General features: G+C 40.6%; 1 protein-coding gene across 3 annotated transcripts in view; it reads left to right on the forward strand.

Moving 5' to 3' along the window:
* The first annotated feature begins 2,271 nt into the window (after positions 1–2,271).
* SKIL (SKI like proto-oncogene) overlaps positions 2,272–22,518 on the forward strand; it is a 30,107-nt gene continuing 9,860 nt past the window's right edge. The window contains exons 1-4 of one of the 3 annotated variants that reach the window (XM_034998801.1): positions 2,272–2,422; positions 4,029–5,777; positions 20,436–20,533; positions 22,162–22,394. In XM_034998801.1, the coding sequence (XP_034854692.1) occupies positions 4,680–5,777; positions 20,436–20,533; positions 22,162–22,394 (1,429 nt within the window). In that variant the 5' untranslated portion in view covers positions 2,272–2,422; positions 4,029–4,679. Of the gene's footprint in view, positions 2,423–2,704; positions 5,778–20,435; positions 20,534–22,161; positions 22,395–22,518 lie in introns of those variants that run through there. The other 2 variants (XM_034998805.1, XM_034998800.1) reach the window with 2 other exon arrangements.

Genomic DNA, 22,518 nt, shown 5'->3' on the forward strand with positions numbered 1-22,518 from the left:
TTCACTTGTATTCAAAACTGTACCTTTGAGGCTGAGATGTTGGGAATTCGAGGGCAAAGTGAATTTTAATTTGGTACGTTTTGTACTTTGATGAATAATGAGGAAAAAAAATGCCCTCCAAGCTTGACTGGTTCTAGCTACATTTGCCTGTCACTATTTCTCAAACCATTGTACATAAAATAACAGGCACAAAAGATCCTTCCCTCAAAAAATAGATTCCTGGGGAAAGCAAATCAAAAGAACAGTAGAGGGGATAATGCGTTTGATTTCTCAAAAGTCTATTTACTGTCCAGTTTATTTTGGTCCTTAGGCCTTTGGACATACTAGCAAGTAATTATTTTTATGGCTGATAAAATGAGTACTAAACATTTATCATTAATTGCAGTTTGGAATCACTTTTTTAAAAATCTGTCATTTTCGTTCCCCAAAATTGTTTCTTCTCGAGAGACACCAGCCAGGTGCCAAGAGTTGCCCGGATGCCAGGTCCCAGGACTGTCCAGTCTTCCACACTGGGTCTGCAGCCGGGCCTGCTAAATATTCTCGCGGTTAGAAAATCTATCCCCCAGACTCACAGATGCTGTTCTCCCCCCACTGGCTCTGCACAGAACATCATTATCTTTGCCGAGCTTCTGTCTCTATGGCAATAACAGATGGGAAGTGCTGCGGAATTATTCATGTTCCGCAAAGGAGACAGTCAAGAAGGAGGGGAAGGTGGGGGGTGGGCGAAGGGGCACGACCCGGGAGCACGACGTCGGGGGCGTAAGAACGGGAACGTGGGAGTGGGGCGAATGAGAGGTTTGTGAGCCTTTGGCAGGCCTCCTGGGAGGAAAAGAGGGGAAAAAGAAAATCTGTGAGCACAGGACTATTCCCAGTCGGCTAGCTCCAAATGCGCACCCCGTAGGAGCGACCTCGAAGCAGTCAAACCAGGAGATATTGGACAAAAATGGGCGAAAAGGGGGGGGAAAAAAAAAACCCGAGACGAAGCTCGAGTCTTCTGAATTCTGTGCAGTGTAACTCGGTGGACTATTTCGGTTCCTGATCTTGCGGTGGGGTGGAGAAAAGGGGATTTCTTGGTGTTTCGAAATATGACGGAGCAACTCGGCAGAGTTTAATATGCTAATTGGCTATCCTGGGAACACTGACCGAGAAGACCACTCTGCTCGCCCCTGAGGGTCAAAGCCGAAAGCTCCTAGGTCGTACCTTTCCTCATCTCATTTCGTGTTCCCCGCTAAAACAAAACCCAAATAATAAGAAGCCCTCAGTAAACACTGTAGAAACCTGTAATTTCTAGCTCCTTTTTGGAACCGAGGGAGAAGCCTAGTGGGGAGAGAGGGTGGGGGGAGGGAGGCTGAGAAGTAGGGACAAAAATGTTTTCTCTCGGTTTTGCCGGAACTTTGGCCAGCTCTCCAGCCTGGCCGGATGGCGGATGGAGGTCAGCCGGGGAAGGCGTCTGGGCGGAGGCCGCCCGAGCAAGGCGGGGGCCGCCGAGGTGGGGCGGAGCGCAGGCAGCTGGCAGGGCGGCCCGCGGGCGGGAGGCCCCGCGGGGGCGGGGGGGCAGCCCCGGCGCGCCCGGGAGAGCAGGGCCCACACCGGGGGCGCTGCAGGGCGGCCGCCACCCGGCTGCCTCCAGGGCGGGGCGGCCCAGCTGTGGCCTCGCGGGGGCGGGGGGAAGGTCGCCGGTGCCTGACCTCGGGCGGCGGCGCTCTGCCGGGCGGGCCCTGCCGGCTGCTGGGGTCGCGCACAGTGCACCGCGCGGCCGCCCTGCCCCCTCTCTCCCCGTCGCGCGGCAGCCGAGCGGCCAGGGCGCCCCGGGGTCTGGCCCGTCACCACAGAGCAGCGGGTGGGGCGGGGGCGGGGCGGTGGCGGCCCCAGACAGCCGGCTGGGCGACTCGAGGAAGGAAGGAGGGAGGGCGGCGGTGGGGGGTGGGGCGGGGAGGGAACATCCTGTCTGCGCCGGGTGCACCGCAGACAGCGCCGCGCGCCAGCCGCCCAGACGGCGCGCGAGGCCAGGAGCGCCGGGCGCGCGCTTGGGGGGAGGGGCGCGCGCGAGGCGACGGGGCGAGGGGGGAGCCCTAAGGAGCCACAATAGGCCAGACGGCGCGCGCGTCCCCGAGGGGCTGGGAGCCGAGAGGCGGCGGCGGCGGCGGCAGCGACGCCAGCGGGGCCGCGCGCGCGGTGCCGCCGCTGGCTCCGTTCCCCACCCCTCCCCCTACCCGCCGCCCTCGCTCTCCCCCGGGCGGCCGGAGACGGCGGCGGCGTCTGCGGGAAGCCGTGTGTCTCCGCAGTGACGTGGGCGGGCCGAGGGCTCGGTGACGTCAGAGGGCTGTGTGTAGCGATGTGTGTGGGGTTCGGAGCGGCGCCGGCACAGCCGAAGGGAGCGGGCGAGCGGCGGCGGCTGGCACAGGTGCGGCCCCGGCTCGCGGTGAGGACGCGGCGGGCGCGGCGGGAGGCAAGGGGCGCGCGGCCTCCGGGGAGCCCGACGGCGGTGCTGGGGGTAGTGGGGAGTTAACAAAGCTCGTTGAGCTACTCCGGGCGCGGAGGCCGGAGTCTGGGGTCCGGATGCGCGGGTCCTGGGTGGTGTCGGGGCCACAGAGGGCGCGGGGCGGGTGTCCCACGGCGGATCATGCCTCGCTGACCCTAGGCGGTGGGCGCGGACGCGGGAAGGGCGCTGCACTTGACCGGAGCCGTCGGGACCCCGGAGACCCGGACGCCCGTCACTCCCCCCACCCTCCCCCAGCCGCCTGTCTGCACTCCTCGGGGATGCCCCGGGCGTCTGTCGGCGCCCAGCGGCGCGGGGATCCCGACTAGGCGCCCCACCCGCCTGCAAACCCTTCTCCCTTCTGGCCCCGGGCATGCGGGGGAGGTGCAGTCTTAGGGGTGCTGGGGTAACACCCGAGAACTTCCCGGGGAGAGGGTACGCGGGGGATTTCCACAGTCCTCCCCGCGACCCCCGCAGTGGGGCAGTGTTGGGAGGACACTTGAGGTTGTCCCGAGGCTGTGGGTGGGGGTTGGGGGACTCCTCTTCCTCCACTTCCCGCCCCCCCCCCTTGCACAGCCTAAGGCGTCCCGGGTCCCTTGTCCACCACTCCGCCCTCCCCCTCGGGTTTGTGATGGGTGGGTGGATTTGCGTGGGCTGAGGATTTCAGGGTTTGGGGGCTCCCCATTGTAGGTCATGCCTCCTGCCCTCTTTCTCGGCCTGCGTTGGCTGAGGTGTTCCTGTGGTGGGCGAAAGTCAGAACATTGGCTAGTGGCCTTGGTCCGTAACCCTTCGGGTATATTTTAAGGTAAACTGCTGGGAGTTTGGGAGGCAAAAATTTCTGTTTATTGGATTTCTTTCGGAAAAGAAGGAAGGAAGTGGAAGAAGAATCTTTTCTTTTTCCCTCTTCCTCCATTTGCATTCTTTGTGAGGTCTGTCTGCCTTGTGTTTTTTGTCCGGGATTAGTCTTGTTAAGGATGGAGATTCCCAGGAGTGGTGTCTATAGCTTTTGGCTTCCATTAAGCAAATTCACTAACCTTTTAAAGGGAAAGTTAATTTTTGCCTACAGTCATTCCAGAAAAAATAGCATACACTGACTAGGTGAATTAATGCACTTAAAATTGTAACTTAGTTACATATGGTAGATATGTTAACTCCTATCTGATTTTTTTTTTTTTTGGATGAAACTGGTATATTTTTTTTAAAATTAAGGGATGAAGTAAGGGATTATTGTAGTTAAAATGGCATAACTGAGAAAGCCTCTGGTACTGAGTTTTGGGTGAGATGATCTATTTAAGGTTCTTCCTATTCTGAGTTGGAGTAGCCCTTTCTCTTTTGAGGGATGTTATTGCTCCCTTTACTCATTCGCCAAGTTGCTTTCCTGTTTAAATGAAGTTCTTCTAGTTAACTGGTGTTAGATTTAAAGAAATTGCTCAAGTGTCACCTTTGGTAAAGTGAACTCCGTATAAGATTAAGAAACTAGTTTCAAACTGACCCTTTGGCCTCTGGAGCAAATTCAGATGTAACTCTCTCCCACCCCTTTCTCTTCCAGATTAATTAAAAGAAGAATGAACAGTAATCCATGAAGATAGCTGGGCAGTTTTTCTTTAGGTATCATTTTTAATTGTAGAAGTTCAAGTGGAGTCAGAAGCTCTTCTTACTGGTGTGAGCCTTCAGTTTGTCAACACAGACCAGAGCATCACTTTTAGAGAAGATACTTTTTTTTTCCCCCTTTTTTGGTGTCTCTGGTGCCAAAAACTAAATTTGGGTTTGTGTCTAGGTTTTATGACACAAGTAATCACAAACTTTTCACATGTTTTGCTTAAAACCAAACCAAATCATTGCATTGATTCTGGACTTCTTGAATTGAGAGAATTGATAAGGTTTATTTTAATGCATATATTTGAAGAATTAAGAAAGAAGGCTTCCTCAGAGGTGTGCCTCACAATTATATTCTTTATTTTTAGAGACAAAAGAAGAAAGTTTATAGCACTGGCAGTGAAATTATACTAGAGTAGAAGCAGAACCAAATAAAGTTGCAAAATCTATCAGGTAATTTAGGGAGATTTCTCTTTGAAAATTTAAATTTTCTGGGAGTAAGTTACCATAAGTACTGATATACGTTGGTTTTCTCTCTTCGAATGAGTGACTAAAGAACAATGCAAATTTCAGACTTACTTATTTAACCTAACCGTTGTTAGCCATGGCAAACCTACAGACAAATTTTTCCTTGGTTCAAGGCTCAAATAAAAAACTGAATGGGATGGGAGCTGATGGCGGCCCTCCAGTGAAAAAAATGATGACAGACATTCACGCAAATGGGAAAATGATGATCAACAAGATGCCAACAGTGAAGAAGGAACACTTGGATGACTACGAAGTGCCAATGGAAACTGATGGGGAACATGTGAAGCGAACCTGTGCCTCTGTGCCTGAACCCTTACATTTAAATCCCAGTTTGAAACACACTTTGGCGCAATTCCACTTAAGTAGTCAGAGCTCTCTGGGTGGACCAGCGGCATTTTCTGCTCGGTATTCCCAAGAAAGCATGTCACCTACTGTATTTCTGCCTCTTCCATCTCCTCAGGTTCTTCCTGGCCCCCTGCTCATCCCTTCTGATAGCTCCACAGAACTCACCCAGACCGTGTTGGAAGGGGAGTCTATTTCTTGTTTTCAGGTTGGAGGAGAAAAGAGACTCTGTTTGCCCCAAGTCTTAAATTCTGTTCTCCGAGAATTTTCACTCCAGCAAATAAATACAGTGTGTGACGAATTGTACATCTATTGTTCACGGTGTACCTCAGACCAGCTTCATATCTTAAAGGTCCTGGGAATACTCCCATTCAATGCCCCATCCTGTGGGCTGATCACATTAACTGATGCACAAAGACTATGTAACGCTTTATTGCGGCCACGCACTTTTCCTCAAAATGGTAGTGTACTTCCTGCTAAAAACTCATTGGCCCAGTTAAAGGAAACTGGCAGTGCCTTTGAAGTGGAACATGAATGCTTGGGCAAATGTCAGGGTCTGTTTGCACCCCAGTTTTATGTTCAGCCTGATGCTCCATGTATTCAGTGTCTGGAATGCTGTGGAATGTTTGCGCCCCAGACGTTTGTGATGCATTCTCACAGATCACCTGACAAAAGGACTTGCCACTGGGGCTTTGAGTCAGCCAAATGGCATTGCTATCTTCATGTGAACCAGAAATACTTAGGGACACCTGAAGAAAAGAAACTGAAGATAATTTTAGAAGAAATGAAGGAGAAATTCAGCATGAGAAATGGAAAGAGAACTCAATCCAAGGCAAGTTTTGTTTTGTTTTGTTTTTTAAATAGTAATTTTGAATAATGGCAGTAGTTTACCTTGAAATCAAGTCTATATTTAGACTATTACTTAACCTGTGCGTTAAGAAACTGTTACTGCTCATGCAACAGCAACAAACAATACTGATCTATGTAATGTGTTATGTTTGTATTACACATTTTAGGCTATAAAGTGCTTTCCTGTGTGTGTGCTCATTTGATCTTCCAAACAACCTAGTGCAAGAAGTAGGATTATTCCCATTCTACAGATAAAGAGAATGAGGCTCAGAGAGACCAAGTGGCTTTCCCAAGATTATATAGCCAGGGAGTGGAGGATTTGGGGCTTCTTTCTCAAGTGATGTTCTCTTTCTTTTTCACACATCCTGCTTTTTGATGACTAGATCTGTTGTTGTCCCAGGACTCAAGATAATTTACACTTTGGTGTTATTTCCATTTGCAAATGGTATAATAGCTAGCCAAAACAATTCTGACTGTGGGCTTCAAACAGCATTTTTCAAAGGTAGATCTTGGATTTCTGACATTGTTTCTCTATCTGGATATTCAGGCTTGATCAGTATTGGAAATTAATGGAAAAGGTGGCTTTATCTGAAGAATTTGTGATTTTCTTTTTTTAAAAGAAAAATAACTTTAAAAAATTGTGACAGCTAGAATAAAAAGATTATTTTAGACTAAATATTAACATACAAACTTGTCAGCAGAGAGATCTTAAGTAGTATATTTCCAACACATTATCTGGTAACTAAGATCTTTATTCTAAGAGTTTGAATGTCTGGGTAAAACAGGATTTGGATTATTAAATATACAGTTTGTTGATCTGGTTTTTATATGTATTTTTCTACTTGATTAAAACCAGATACTAGCTAGCACTATTTAACACTTAAAAAGTGGCAGAGATTGTTCTTGAGCAGTTTTACATGTATAATTTTATTTGATTCGTACAACAAAAGATTCGCTATGTTTCATCTTAAGAGTCTAATTTTTCCACTATTAGTTTTTATTTCTTGAAATCATCTCTGCCTTTTCTACTTCACAGAAGACATGAATGAGGTGTATTAAATGACTGAAGCTTATTCACAGCAACCTTAGAACTTGGGCTAGAATCTAAGATTTGGTGTCGTGTGCTTTATTACAGTTCCTTTAAGGTTTTGAGGGAAATTTAGTTACAGTTTAGTTATAAAACTGTGATTTGCTTCTGAAGCTCAAGAAGGTAATTTTAGACTCTAATTCAGGATAGTTTGCTACTTGCTGCTTCCAAAGGGTCAACACTTGGAAATTCCGTGTCTGTGGCTCCTAGATAAGTTTATATTGTTCATGTGCAGTTATTGACTGATTTTGAAGCAGGATTGACCTCAAGCCGGTTCTCAAATTGCTGGACTTGCTTACCAGCTGGATTGGTCCCACGCTGAAGCTTGAGCTTGGAAATTATCTATATTCTCAAAATGTGGAATGCCCCTTTTGATATTTATGATACCTTGCCCTAAGCTAATTAGAGGCCCTACTCTTACGTGTCCGTAGGTGACCACATTATTTGCCAGATATTCTTGCTCCAATCTTCATTGCTCTGACATAAGCATTTTTGGGATGAACTACTTTGCCTGATAGTCCTGCTCTATGTTTGTGAGAAAAACATTTGAGAACCATCATAAAGGTTAAAAAGAAAAAGATGATGAATTTACTTAACTGAAACTGAATGTGCTAGGGTTGGGGTAAAATTGAAACCATTCTTCATCTGGATGTAGCCCTTTATTGTCTCAGAAATTATTAATTTGAATTCATTTTTTAATTTGAGGAAGGTGTGAGATTTTTCTCCCACCTTTTGGCTATGTTATCTTTTTGCAGGATTTACTTCAGTGTTTTAGGTATTGGTTGGTATTATTTCCAGTTTTATGTGAATTGTAAGCAATTTAAGGGAATTTAAGAAAATTTCTAGCAATCAGGTCTTTAAGAAAGAAGACTTTTGGGTTCACGTGTAATACATACTTGAGTGGTTTATTATGCTTGCCACTTCATATTTTGAAAATTTACTCCTTAAAACTTTGTGAGGTAGTTCTTGCTTGAAGGTCTGTGATCAAGGTTTCTCGTATGAGAAACCAGTCCCAGATGTGTCACATGTTCCTGGTTGTATAACTATTGGGTGATAGAATCAGGAGTTGAATGCAGTTCTTCTGACTGAAGTCTAGTAATTTTCAGTGCTTTTTCCTAAAGCAAACTTAGTAGTAGAAACTGAATTTTGAGAAACATTAACTTTTCTTATCAATTTCCCTTAGTATATTGGTTCATAACCTCTATATTAACTTGAATTAAAGACTGAGGTATTTAACTGGGAGGAGGGCTAGGAGATATCCTTGACTGGGGAACATTTATTATTATCTTCTGTGAGTCAGTGAGTTGGTTGCCAAATAAACCAAATAGACCCAGAGGAAGCTCATTTGAAAAAGTCAAGACAAGCTTTCTTCTTCTTTTTTTTTTTTTAAATAGAAGAGTATACTAAATATATTAATCTCTCATATAAAGAACATTAATGTTTAGTGTAAATACTAATGTAATTCAATATGTTTATATAGTTAATATAGTCAAAGTATTGTTTTAGATTTAAAAAACAAAATTATGAAACTCAATAGGCAGTTGATTGAAATGTAGCAACTGTTAAAAATTATTTCCAAGGATGGAAATTTATTAGTAATGATCACCGAACTATTTGCATGACTAATAGCTACATTTAATTTGCATGGTTAGTAGCTGTATTTAGATGGAAGAAATAAGTGGTATAAAGTCAGTATAGAGGAACTGGCTCTATGTAGAAACTAAAGGTATATTTTGAACTCTTTCTTACTTAGGTCATGACAAGAAACACATTTGATTTTAGATCTGCCTAGGTGGCTTTGCAAAATGGTGTTCTTAAACTGTTTATTTCTTCATATCACCAAGCTTTTTGTGCTTTTTGTTAGAAATAAGGTTATTGTATTTTACAGTGTGTGGATGTATGCAAGAATGTTATATTTCTTTTCCACATCTTCAGTGGGTATTATTTATTTGGTCTAATTCTGATTTTGTTGTTTGTACATTTTTGTCTATGGAAAAAAGGTTGCTAAACAAATTGCCCATTAAAAAAAAAATATTTGAGAGAAAGAGAGAATGAAAGAGAGCACGTGTGAGTGGGGAGAGAGGCAGAGGGAATCTCAAGAGGAATGCCAAGCAGACTCCATGCCATGCCCAGAGCCCAATGCAGGGCTTGATTCCATGACCCTGAGATCATGGCCTGAGCCGAAATCATGAGTGGGACGCTTAGCTGACTGAGCCACCCAGATGCCCTGCAAATTGGTTATTTGTAAATAAAATTTGAAGGGTGATATTTACTTAAGATTATTTTCAAGCATAGTAGAAAAGTCCACTTGTAGTCATAGGTGGTTCTTTACTGTTAAAGAATGTGGTTGACAATCTTTAAGTTAAGGATGGTGTATACCCTTATATATTTTTTTGAAGATTTATTTATTTTAGAGAGGGAGAGAGTATGTGTGTGCACATGAGCTCATGTGCACCTGTGTACAAGGGGCGGGGAGGGGCAGAGGGAGAGAATCCCAAGCAGACTTTTTGCTGAGTGTGGAGCCTGATTTCAGCTCCATCCCACAACCCATGAAATCATGACCTGAGCGGAAACCACCAGAGTCAGTTGCTTAACCGACTGAGCCACTCAGGTGCCCCATGTCCTGATTTTTTTTTTTTAAAGTAAAATTTAGATTCTAACATTTAGACTGGACTACTCTTAAGTAAGTAAAATAATATGGTTTTTACTCTGCTTAGGGAAAAAAACCCCCTACAGATTATCTATGATGCAAATAAATAGATGATCTAAAGATACTAACTAGATCGTTTTTTTAAAACCCATTAAACATTTTCCTACTTTGAGTTTTGCCTTTTTCTTTCAGTTCATCATTTCTGCAGAGGTCATTGGAATAATAATAGTACAAAAAAATTTTCCCATCTTGTAAACTGTTTTCTTCTGTTTAGGAAATGCGTTTCTTAGTCCAAATCTAAATGAGGTAAGGAAATACACTAGAGAGAATGGGCAACTACAAACAGTAGTGTTGAGACAAAATGTGTTCCAGTAATAGTTGGGGCAGATTTGGTGGTAATTTTTATATCAGTGATATAGTGTGCATTTTGTGATTAGCATAAATTTTGATTAAGTGGGGATAAATAAGGTTAGAATCAGATGAAGTGTTTGTGCTCATATGGAGGACCAGTATGAATATTTTTATCTGACTTTCTAAAATTAATAACTAACTTCCTGAATTTAGAGACTATCTTTTTCTTATTTTCCCAGGACATAATTTAGTGCTTGGCACGTCAAAGGCACTCAGCGAATTCCTTTTTTTAACTGAATAAATTTTTTTTTGAAGATTTTACTTATTTATTTGACAGAGAGAGACAGTGAGAGAGGGAACACAAGCAGGGGGAGTGGGAGAAGGAGAAGCAGGCTTCCCGCTGAGCAGGGAGCCCTATGCGGGGCTCCATCCCAGGACCCAGGATCATGACCTGAGCCAAAGGCAGATGCTTAACGACTGAGCAACCCATGCGCCCCATTAACTGAATAAATTTTTGAAAAGCAACACTGCATTATATTTTAGAATATGTGGAGTTTTTTGGAAAAATGATGGTTTGATCTGGAAATAAACACATAATGTAATTTGCAGATAAACTGTTGAATGAGATAACTGATCCAATACGAGAATGGAAGTGAAAGCATTTTGGAAGAGTCTAGGAATGTAGGGTGGTGCTTCAAACTATTATTGAAATATTTATTAATGTGTATTTGGGGACTTTTCCTTTCTCCAAACATTTTTTTTTTAAGGTTTTATTTATTTATTTGACAGAGAGATAGAGAGCACAAGTAGGCAGAGAGGCAGGCAGAGGGAGAGGGAGAAGCAGACTCTCCACTGAGCAGGGAGCCCAACGTGGGGCTTGATCCCAGGACCCTGGGATCATGACCACAGCCGAAGGCAGCCGCTTAACCAACTGAGCCACCCAGGCGCCTCTCTCCAAACATCTTTTTGACTTAACTTAGAATTATGTGAAGATATTTCTAACACAAATAAAATAACTGAGTATTGGGTTCATATGTATCTCACTCTTAGTTATTTGTACACAGTAATTATACTAGTTGGATATTTACTTACTAAAACAAAGTTACGCAAGAAGAAAAGTGTGAAACAGGTCTATTATAAGAATTATGTTAAGGACGGTCCAATAAAATCTTTAGAATGGCTTTGGGAATAGTGCCCCCTTATGGTTTAGAAAATACAGAGCCTATATTTGTTTTTACCACTAAAAAATGATAAAAGTTATAAATGTTAACATTTTTCAAAAGGCTTCTGATAAAAAACTTAGAAGTTTATTCTTTTTGGTCTGAGAAATTGGAAAAAATTAAGAAACTTGAAGAAGAAAAAGGGTACACCTGAATTGATGTGTAGGCAGCCAATAGTGTTCTCATAGCTGTGCATACATTATGATTTTGCCACTGGGAGAACAAGGAAGTAATCAAGAATTGGGTTAATTTCAGTCCTTTTAGAGTTCTGGGAGAGGAAAGTGTGGAGCCAGAACTCAATTTGTTCAAGTAAAGAGGTGGAACTAGTTTGGGAATAGCTTTAGTAATAGCTGGAACCTGTATTTTGTCTACATGCAGAATTTTGGTCTAATGAAGGTTCATACATAAAATAACTTAGTGATTTCATTAGACTACAAGAAGCAAAAAAAGAAAATATATAATTAAATTCTAACCTTAAGGTACGGTTTGCCTCAGTCACTAAATAAAGTTGTGTTTTGTTTTTTTTTTTTTAATTCATGAGAGACAGAGCGAGAGAGAAAGGCAGAGGGAGAAGCAGGCTTCCCGCGGAGCAGGGAGCCCGATGCGGGGCTCGATCCCAGGACCCTGAGATCATGACCTGAGCTGAAGGCAGACGCTCAACCATCTAAGCCACCCAGGCGCCCATCAGTGACTAAATAAAGTATTACAGCACCATGCTAGGCAGAAGAAGGAATGACTAGGAAAAATATAAAATTACTTTTTTAAAAAAAAGATTTTATTTATTTATTTGACAGCACAAACGGGGGAGCGGCAGGCGAAGGGGAGGGAAAAGCAGGCTCCCCGCTGAGCAGAGAGCCCAACTCAGGGCTCACTCCCAGGAGGATCATGACCTGGGGATCATGACCTGAGCCTGTTTAAGCTTAACTGACTGAGCCCCAGGCGCCCAGTTTTATAGGGGGTGGAGGGTGGAGGGTGGCTCCACCTATTTCTAGACTTAGAAGTGCGTCACAGAAATATGTACATAAAGACTAAATGCAGGCCCCCTAGGGCAGGAATTTATCTTCTGGTTTCTGAATCTAGAATGTGGTAGATGTTTAATAAAGGTTTGAATAACTGGATGAAAAGTCTTACTAGCCCTATAAAGTTACCAGTGATTTTCTAGGAGAAAACCAGGTTTAGTTTTAAAGCAAAGCAGCATTTTGTTTTTATTTATGGTATTGAATTTATTTTGAGATTTCAGATAGCACTAAAAGTGCATATTTTGTCTGTGTTATGGGGACAAGGAATACAGAAGTTTAGGAAACTCACTAAAGACCATTTTGGTAACACTAGGGCTTTTATTCCATATTAAAAAGTTTTTTTGGTGTGATTATGAAAGCAGTATAGGCCCATAGTAGTAAATCCTAAACAAGTGCAAAGAAGAAAACAAAATTTCATAATTCATAATTGCAACATAGAGTGGTAATTCCTTTACATACGTAATGCTTTGTAAATCTGCAAAAGCACCTGCACAGTACACAGGTGTTATTAATACAGGACCAGTTGTTGAAATAATACTTTCGAACCAATTATAAGACAGTTCACTTGGAGCAAGGTTTTTCAAATTGGAATTTTTCACTCATGCACCCTTTTTCATCCGGGCTTCCACGAGAGGAAAATTAAGCCCTACAGAAAATGATCTGAGTGATGGTTTCATCAGTTCTCCCAAAGATGGTATATAGTACGGTTCTAAATGCTTTGGAGTGAAGTTGATTCGTTGCATACAATGGATGCCTTGGGGCATTTGGGCTTGTCTCTTGAGAACCCCAGTTGAGAAGGGCCAGGAGGGTTATGAAATCAATTTAGTGGGTCACCAGCATTCAAATAAAATGAAATAGAGTAAAATAAAAAATAGACTACATTGCACATAATAAAATTAATCTACATTTTGATATTGTCAATATACATTAATTGAAGACCAAAATAATCCGAGATCATCATTTTTTAGAAAGAAAAGCAAAACCTTAGACTTATACAGATATTTTAGTGAAAAGATGTATATGACATGGAGATTGCTAAGTTATTGTAATATTAAATGGATTGGACACTGTAGAATTCCAGTATAAAAAAACTTTATTTTTAGGGGCATCTGACTGGCTCAGTTGGAAGAGCATGTGACTCTTGATCTCAGGGTTGTGGGTTTCAGCCCCACATTTGGTGTAGAGATTACTTAAATAAATAAATAAACTTTAAAAATAATTTTTAAAAGTACCAGGAATTTATTAACAGGACTTTTTATCAGTTTGCTCCTTTTTCCTTCACATTGTAAAGGGAGTGGTACTATACTACTGACTTCACATGGTTTTGTTTCCATTTAAGATAATAGTTGCACGTTATAAAAATGTGAGCCTTTGGGGCGCCTGGGTGGCTCAGTGGTTAAGCGACTGCCTTCAGCTCAGGTCATGATCCCGGGGTCCTGGGATCAAGTCCCACATCGGGCTCCCTGCTCGGTGGGAAGCCTGCTTCTCCCTCTCCCACTCTCCCTGCTTGTGTTCCCTCTCTCTTAATAAATAAAATCTTAAAAAAAAAATGTGAGCCTTTGCTTTTCCTGTGCCTTTTTAAGCACGTTAAATTTAAAATTGGCTTTGTGAGGTAGGTGGTATCTTTCAGTGCTGGGGAGCAGCAGACATTGCTATAACTCCTGAAGATCCGTTTTTGGGCAGTTAGTGCTTATATTTCAGTTTTCATTGGGTTGATTAATTCTAATAATTATAAGGAAACAAGGCACAAGACTAAGCCTTAAAATCTCTTTAAGTAGCTATTTGCTACCTTTTAACACTATTCCTGTTTCATTTGTTGAAACACTCATTCACAACATGTTGGAAGTATTGAGGAAACTTGATCCTTTAGTGAGAGATTCAGTTTCTTTCAGTAACTGTTGTTGGCAGCTGTGTGGTAGGGTGTCTTTGTGTCATTCTGAAATCATTTATTGGCCACTTGAATGTCTTAGTATTATAATAAAACGGTAAAAAGACCCTGACAGGTATATTCACTTTATATCTAAGGAGCTATTGCTTAATCATGTGTTTTGTAAGGTTGCTAATGACTTATGTTGGGCTTGTACAAAGTAATGATTATTTAATATGCATTATATTTTACTTCTTATGTAAGCACATCATTAGGATAACCTGTTAAATTTACCAATCTGCTAATTCTTTGTATGCTTACTGTCTCACGAACACCACAATGTAAAAATCTGTATCTTTTATAGCTCTTTATAAATTCTGTTTTTAAAATATTTTCCACATATTTAAAAAAATTTAATTCTGATTTTTGGTGAGATTTTGGAAATCCCACCAATATCTTGAGGTATTGCCTTGATTTCTTTGGTTCATTAATATTTGTCATTCACTAAAGATAATATTAATCTGATATTGTAATTAAAAACTAGAGTGCTACTTAAAAGCAAAGTTTATTATTGGAGATAAGTCTAGGAATTGTAAAGGGTTTTTATTTATTTATTTATTCCAGTACAAATTGGAATGCTTATATATGAATAGTGCTGAGTGGGTGGGATTGTTTTGTATCTAGAAAGTGGCAACTAAAATGTTTATTGTTTTTTTTTTGTAAATGAAATCAAGTTCTCTAAACTATTTGCCATTGTGAGACTAATAAGCATTGTACTACCAAAATACAATAGTTCTTTATTAAGAAATCTGATTATCAAAGGATCATGTGTATATAACACAGTAAGTTGAAATTTAGAGAAACTCACATAAAACATTTCCTAATTTTTACTTATTTAAGATGAATTCTTCTATAACTCTTTGGGATTGTTTAAATTTTGCTTTCTTAGACATTATTTGTTGTTTTATGACTTAGAGAAAGAACCTTTGAAATGAAATAATATGTCTGAAAAATTTCCTATGTGTTTCAGATGAGGATACCATCTGTTCATTTTGTCATAGATAATGGTGGGGAAGTTGGGCAATAAAAGCATTTAAAAATGTTTAAGACTCCAACTTAAGATACTAAGTGATCTATTTCTCTCCTTTGCCAAGTAATGTAATGTATTCTGTTTTAATGTTTAAATACACAAAGTGAATAAATTTTTCCTACATTGAAAGCTAAGATAAGAGACAATAGATGCTCGTATCTTGGTATCTAATTTTTATTCCTGATCAGTAGTAGCATTACTGCTGTGCCATTTAATTATATTGTTCTTTTTTTGAAGACCTAATTTGTATGTTGACACAAATGCAGAATAGATGAGAAAATCTGGCATGCCTGTGAATGTTCTGTTGTATAATATGTGCTTTTCTTAATTGTTTTTAACACACAGTTAGGATAAGTTGTTATAAATGTGTTTATGGCTCACCACATGTTGGATAAAATTAAATCCCATCATTTTATCATGGTTAGTGTTGTATATTTCCCCATCAGTTATATTATTTAATTTGTAGATTTGATTTCTAAAAATATGCCCCAGAGACTGTTGGGCTTCTTTGGTACTTCATGGAGTAGAAGGATATTGAGTGTGAAAGAGACTGTCTTCTCAGTTTCAGGATAGCAGAGTAACCTGATAAAAGGCCACTCTGGGAATTAATGAGCTAAGCTGTCATTCAGAATTCATTCAGCAAATATTTATTAGTATTAGGAATACTTTATGCCAAGTGCTAGGTACTGAAAATACAAAAGTAAGGAAGTTGGTCCTTGACCTCAAGCTGCTCTGTTGAATTGGAGGCTGGATAGCCTCTGGTTAGGGATTCTGAATGGGGAACTCAGACATTGGCTAGGGGATTGCACTAAGTGATCTTTAAGGAAGGTTTCTTTAAAATCTCTAGACTGTGATTTTGTTAGGAGGATGGTGTGATATTAGAAAAATAAAATAAAGGACAGAAATTAGAGAGGGATGGGTGTTTAACATGCTAGCAATTATTTATGGTGGCATCTGAAGTTTAGAGACCTGGAAATAAAGATACACAGAGTTTGGATCATGAATAGTAGTAAAACAAATCAAGCTGTAGAGTTTTGAAATGAATGTGATCAAAATTGAGTTAGATTTTTTTTTTTTTAAACTGAGTCAGAGTTCAAGTCAAGATCTTTGGGTGAAGAAGTTTAGAACTTGCTATTTTGAAGATTTGAGATTCCAGATATGATAGAAAAAACTTCTGAATATATAAGTCAATTTTAGTAACTTGAATTTTAAAAAATCTGGAAACAGTTGACATTTTGGGCAGTACATCCAGAATTGTTTTGGATATAAAACTCATTTAAAGTGGAGCTTGCTTTATTTTCTAAACAATGAGTTTAACAAATGACTTCTAGAAAAGAAATTCTCATTTAATTCAAGCTGATGTTATATTTCATTGATTTGTTAGAGTGAGCTTATCCCATGCTTATTAACACCTCTTGTCATACAGTGTTGTGGTGAAAAATGTTCTGCCTAAGTGAGTTTTCTGGATGATGAAGCTACTCTTCAGCAGAGTGTTTTTTAAAACTAACCTTTTTCATGAATTCTAAAATGTCTTAGTTTTCAATCTTTCTAAGTGGTAGGTATATAGTTATGGTATATATGTATATAGTACGCTATTTTTATCTGGCATAAATATAGAATATAATTCAACTATGTCCTGTTAACTCAAGACTTCTTTAACATCAGTTACTGTACATGTTGTGATGAAGGTAGGGGACAATTGAGATATATTAAATTATTTGCCCTGGTCTGTGATAAAGCCCTCAGATTGTCTTGCTTTTTGAATCAGGTTTTTGGTTTGCATCTTGTAATTCTCCTCTCTTTAGGCTATCAGCTGTCACCTGGCATCTATCATTTAGTGTTGCCATTACCAGCAATACCCTTTCTAATTTACTTGTAGAACTGAGCTATAGGTTGAGAAACTATGGGAACAAGTGATTGGTTTATTTTATAAATAAGCATTTGATTTTGCCTCAGATTCTGAACTTCCTTAGAATATTTGATCTAGATTGTGAGTTTTTTTTTTTTAAAGATTGTATTTATTTGAGAGCGAGCTCATGTGCACAGGGTTGGGGGAGGGGGCTGGATAAGGGGGTTGGGGGGGAGGGTTCGGGAAAGGGCAGAGGAGGGAGAAGCAGACTCCCCACTGAGCAGGAAGCCCAGTGTTTGGGGGGGGGAGGCATGATCCCAAGATCCTGGGATCCTGACCTGAGCCCAAGGCAGAGGATTAACCAACTGAAGCCCCCCACCCTGCACCCTGAGTTTGTTTTTTTAATTGTATAGAGCCTAGAGGCCCCCACTGAATACTCTTAAATCCTTTGAAAATCTCATTATTTTCCCTAATCTTGTGATCTCATTAGTTTTTCAAATTCCTTGTTCATTCTTAACCAAAATGTTGATTTCCCACCAATAGAAGTTTCCATATTTTTATGTTTGGCTTTTCATTGGTCTTAAATCTTCTCCTGATTGATCAAGTTGTGTAATGTTTGCCCCAGAAGCGGTTTCCTTTTAATTGTCAACCCATTTTGTTGGGGCTGTGGGTTGTCAGACTTCTCCTGAGTTTCTTCATCTTAATTGTTTTCCCCCATTAGCGGGAACCCCCCCAATCAAACCATGGACAGTTTACAAATTGATTTTGCTTTAATCACAACTGCTTAGCATCTGGAGATCTGTTTCTATTCCATTTTATGTAGTTTCTTGGTTCTGAACTGGAATATTGGGACATCAGGCAAAATAGTTTTTCTAATTTATTAGTATTTAGTCGCTGTCCCCTGAGTGCTGTGTTTATGAATTATTGGATGAGGATGTCATTTCCCACACACCTTACCTAGTTGCAGAAGGGAGTGGAGACATTCAGAGGAATATCCAGCTCTCATTTTTGTCTCATCTTTCCTTTATCTCAATCTCAATTTCATCCTCTCTTACTCCACTGGGGTTGTCCATTAACCTCCTCGTGTCTTTATTGCTCACGCAAACCTTACCTCCTTTCAGCTCCCTCCTCTACCATGTGAATCTTATTCCCTCTTTAAGATACTCTTTTCCCAAAAGAGCAGGGTAATTACTGTGATTTGAAATATGGTGTGTGTACAAAGTGGCGCTGGTTGGTGGTGGTAGTGGGGAGACTGTAAAAAACAAACAAAAAAATAAGGGAGAAGTTCGTGGTCACAGGTTATTCTTTTCTTTCTCAGTTTCTGAACCTCAGTTTTCTAATCTGTAAAATGGAGGTCACAACACCTATTTAATGAAGTACTTGTTAGAATTAAGGAGGGTTTATAAAGTACTTATCAGGTATACAGATGTTCATTAAGTAGGGACGCCTGGGTGGCTCAGATGGTTGAGCGACTGCTTTCAACTCAGGTCATGGTCTCCAGTTCCTGGGATGGAGCCCCAAGTCAGGCTCCCAGCTCAGCAGGGAGTCTGCTTTTCCCTCTCCCTCTACCTCTCTCCCACTTGTGCTCTCTCTCAAATGTATAAATAAAATCTTAAAAAAGATGTTCATTAAGTACCCACTTACCTTCTTTTCCTTTATTCACATGTATAGTTTATGAGGAAATATGGTTTACTGGTAAGTGTTAGCAAGCAAAGTATTTTCAAGGTTAGCCTGGTGAAGTTTTTTGTTTTGTTTTGTTTTTTGTTTTTTTTTGGTGTGTAAGATGTTTGTTAAGGATCAGTTACCTGTTAAAGGAAGGCAGTGGAGGCGAGACTGTAGAGGGAAGGTAAAAATGTGCAATGCAGTCCCATCAGTGTTTCAGCCAAGTTGGCAGGGAGCTGTGGAGTGAATAATGCCCATTTGAGTTTACCATGTTAGGATAAAATGGCTGCTCCTTTGGACTCCTGTCTCCCTCATATCACTCACCATATCAGCTGCCCAGAGAAAGGCACTACTCAGCTTTGAGGCATTTCCTCACAAGCATGTGCTGCTCAGGTACTATGCTGAATTCTTGAGGTGGATCCTCCATAGATCTGTAGAGTTCTCTCTGGGCAGCTTCCTCTGACCTGCAGACTTGATTTGCCTTGCTCTTTCTGGATGTTCTATCCTGTCTCCTCCACTCACGCTACTCTGTGAGGCTCTGACTGGGTTCCCTTGTCAGCTCCAAGTTTTGTTTTTTCTTTTCTTTTTTTAAACATTTCACCATACTTCTTTTATTATAAATCTACCTATTCTTCTGTCTATCCACCTTTTTTCCCCTCCAGTGTTGTTGAGAAATAATCGACATACATCACTGTGTAAGTGTAAGGCATACAGCATGATAGTTTGATTTACATATATTGTGAAGTGATTACCACAGTAGGTTCAGTTAACACCCATCCTTGTAATGCAGTCTGTCTTGGTCTCTGAGGCGCAGTGGGGTGCTTCAGCCTCCACCTCCACACTCCCATGTTAAAGGATTCTCTCAGTGGTGTCTTGTTCTTGAATAGATGTTAGTTGTTTTTCTTGTGAGGGGGCGTGAAGTCAAGAACAACCTGTGTTGCCATCTTAGTGACATCTCTCCCCTGGCAAAGTATTTATTGCTATAGAATGTTATCTAATCCACTAACAAATACCGGAGGGAAGGGGTATATTCTAGCTGATTGTAGCAGCAAGAAGAATCCAAACTTACCAATGTTGTACATTTGCAAGGTACTATTTAAAATGGATTTTATTATTTATTTATTTATTTATTTATTTATTTATTTATTTATTTAAAGATTTTATTTATTTGACGGAGAGAGACACAGAGAGAGAGGGAACACAAGCAGGGGGAGTGGGAGAGGGAGAAGCAGGCTTCCCGCGGAGCAGGGAGCCCGATGAGGGGCTCGATCCCAGGACCCTGGGACCATGACCCGAGCTGAAGGCAGACGCCCAACGACTGAGCCACCCAGGCGCCCCTTTATTTATTTTTTAAAAAGATTTTATTTATTTACTGGAGAGAAAGTGAGTGAGAAAGAGTGCACAAACGGAAGGAGGGGCAGAGGGAGAGGGAGAAACAGACTCCCCACTGAGCAGGGAGCCAGATACAGTGGGTGCTTGACCCCAGGACCCTGGGATCATGACCTGAGCCAAAAGCAGACACTTAACCAACTGAGCCACCCAGGTGCCCTTAAAATGGATTTTAAAAATAGATTCTTCAGTATGAAATTTTATGAAATCATTTCTGGTAATCCATGTTAATATGCATACTGAAATTTTTCTGTTATAGGATAGTTCACATAGTTGTGAGTGACTAGATTTGGTACTTTAAGGGAAAGCTGCCTCGTTAGAAGAGGACTCTCAAATAATGTAACTCTTATTAGTCAGGGTTCTTCAGAGGCATACACTGGCCCTGTCAAGTTGACATGTAAAATTAACTATCACATCTTCCCTCGATGAACTTTTTCCTTTCTACATTTTTCTACAGATAGATACACCATCAGGAATGGAATTACAATCATGGTACCCTGTTATAAAGCAGGAAGGTGACCATGTTTCTCAGACACATTCATTTTTACACCCCAGGTGAGTGGGTATTGACTCATTTGTTTGTTCATTCATTCATTTGTTCATTCATTCATTCGACATCTATATGTCAAGTACTGTTCTAGTTCCTGGGAATTCATTATTTAGTTTTAGGCTTGTTAATGAAATGAATTGTAAATTGTGTTGAATATTTGAGATAACCTTTTCTTGGTGTTTTTATGTTCTTTCTAGGAATTCATCATTTCCTTTTCACCCTAATTAAAAATTGGAAGTTTTCCTTTAATTTCCTTGCTTCCCTGTAAGAGGTAAACCAACTCTTTAAGAGTTTGGTATGCGACTTTGGTATTTTACAAAGAAATTTTTTGAAACTTAGAAGCTTTCATAGTAACCACGTCCTTCAAAATCCAGTTTCCTATTTTTAATAAAAATGCACCTTAGATGATAAACTTTTTATTGATTCCTAGGTTTTTATTGCTGTAGATATATATTCCCCCCAAACATGGTGATGAAGAATCTCAGTCTTACTTACATTTGCACAGTTCCCACCATTCCTGTTGTATTTGAAGTAAATCTTTGGGCATTATTAAACCTGTCAGTTTTCTTAGCAGAATACTTTTTATCCTCAGAATTCATGTAATTAGTAAAGAGGAACAATATAGATTATTGTATAAAGAAAATAAGACGTAAGAGGAGATCATTTAGAGTTTAGGGAACGAAGTAGTACATCAGTTAAATGGTTGCATTTTTTGGCTAAAGGTTATGCAGATTATAGTTAATAATACAGTGCTTCAGTATTTAGCTCAGATTTGTCCCATGGGTCTCTCAGATAATCTGCTGAAAAATTTTATGTGAGCTTTGAGCAAAATTGGTAGTTATCCCTTCAATCTTAGTTTTGCGCAATTTATCGAAATTGTATCAAATTAGGAAGTACTAAAGTATTTTAGGAAGATTGCTCTGTGGGGTTTGAAACAAGTAGGACCAACTGCCCAGTAGCAGTAGCTGGGCGGTATTCAGAATGCTATGTAAGAAGGGCCTTGGGAGCTCCTCATTGGGCCTGTGGTGAATCAGGCCATAGCCTTGTGGTGTGGGACTGAATCAGCCTCTATAACAAAGAGTGAGGATTCCTTGCTTTCACCGGGGGGGGGGGGGGGGGGGGGAGTGGGCAAGAAAATAGTTCTCCAAGTAGCATATGGTCTGTGTCCTTTCTGGCATAAGCCTTACCTATTCAGGGCTATTAAACAGCTCTAAAGTGCTTCATGCTTCTAGTTCTCAGGTGGTTTTGAGGGAAGGAGATGAGACTATAGTTTTCTTTCCCAGTGAGTATCTCTTTAGTGCCTAGAAATTACTTTTTGCAAAGTAACAAAAATTACTCATAATTTTATACTTACTGTCTAAAGTACTGAAGTCTTAATTCTTTTCTATGATCCTTCTTTTCTTTTTTATTATTAACATATAATGTATTATTTGTTTCAGGGGTACAGGTCTGTGATTCATCAGTCTTACACAATGCACAGCACTCCCCACAACACATACCCTTATGATCCTTATTTTCTGAGTTATGTTGTCTATTTTGGTATAAAATTTTTTAACCATAGAAATAGATTTAACGTATTTTACTTCTTACCCACATGTAATATATGTCTTATTTTGCCTTTCTTTCTTTTTAGCTACTACTTATACATGTGTGATAAAGTGGTTGCCCCAAATGTGTCGATTACTTCTGCTGTATCCCAGTCTAAAGAGGTCACAAAGACAGAGGCAAGTAGATCTATACCAAGACAGTCAGAGAAGCCTCATAGTAGTGGGAAACATCAAAAAATGGTGTCTTACCCAGATGTCTCACTGGAGGAACAGGAGAAAATGGATTTAAAAACAAGTAGAGAATTATGTAGCCGTTTAGGTAAGTATTCAGAAATTATTTTTTTGAAATCATACACTTAATAAACACATTTATTCAGCATTTTCTTTCTTTCTTTTTCTTTCTTTCTTTCTTTCTTTCTTTCTTTCTTTCTTTCTTTCTTTCT

The sequence above is a fragment of the Mirounga leonina genome, unplaced genomic scaffold, assembly GCF_011800145.1.
Source record: "Mirounga leonina isolate KUSES-001 unplaced genomic scaffold, KU_Mleo_1.0 Mir_115, whole genome shotgun sequence".
Classification (NCBI taxonomy): Eukaryota; Metazoa; Chordata; class Mammalia; order Carnivora; family Phocidae; genus Mirounga; species Mirounga leonina.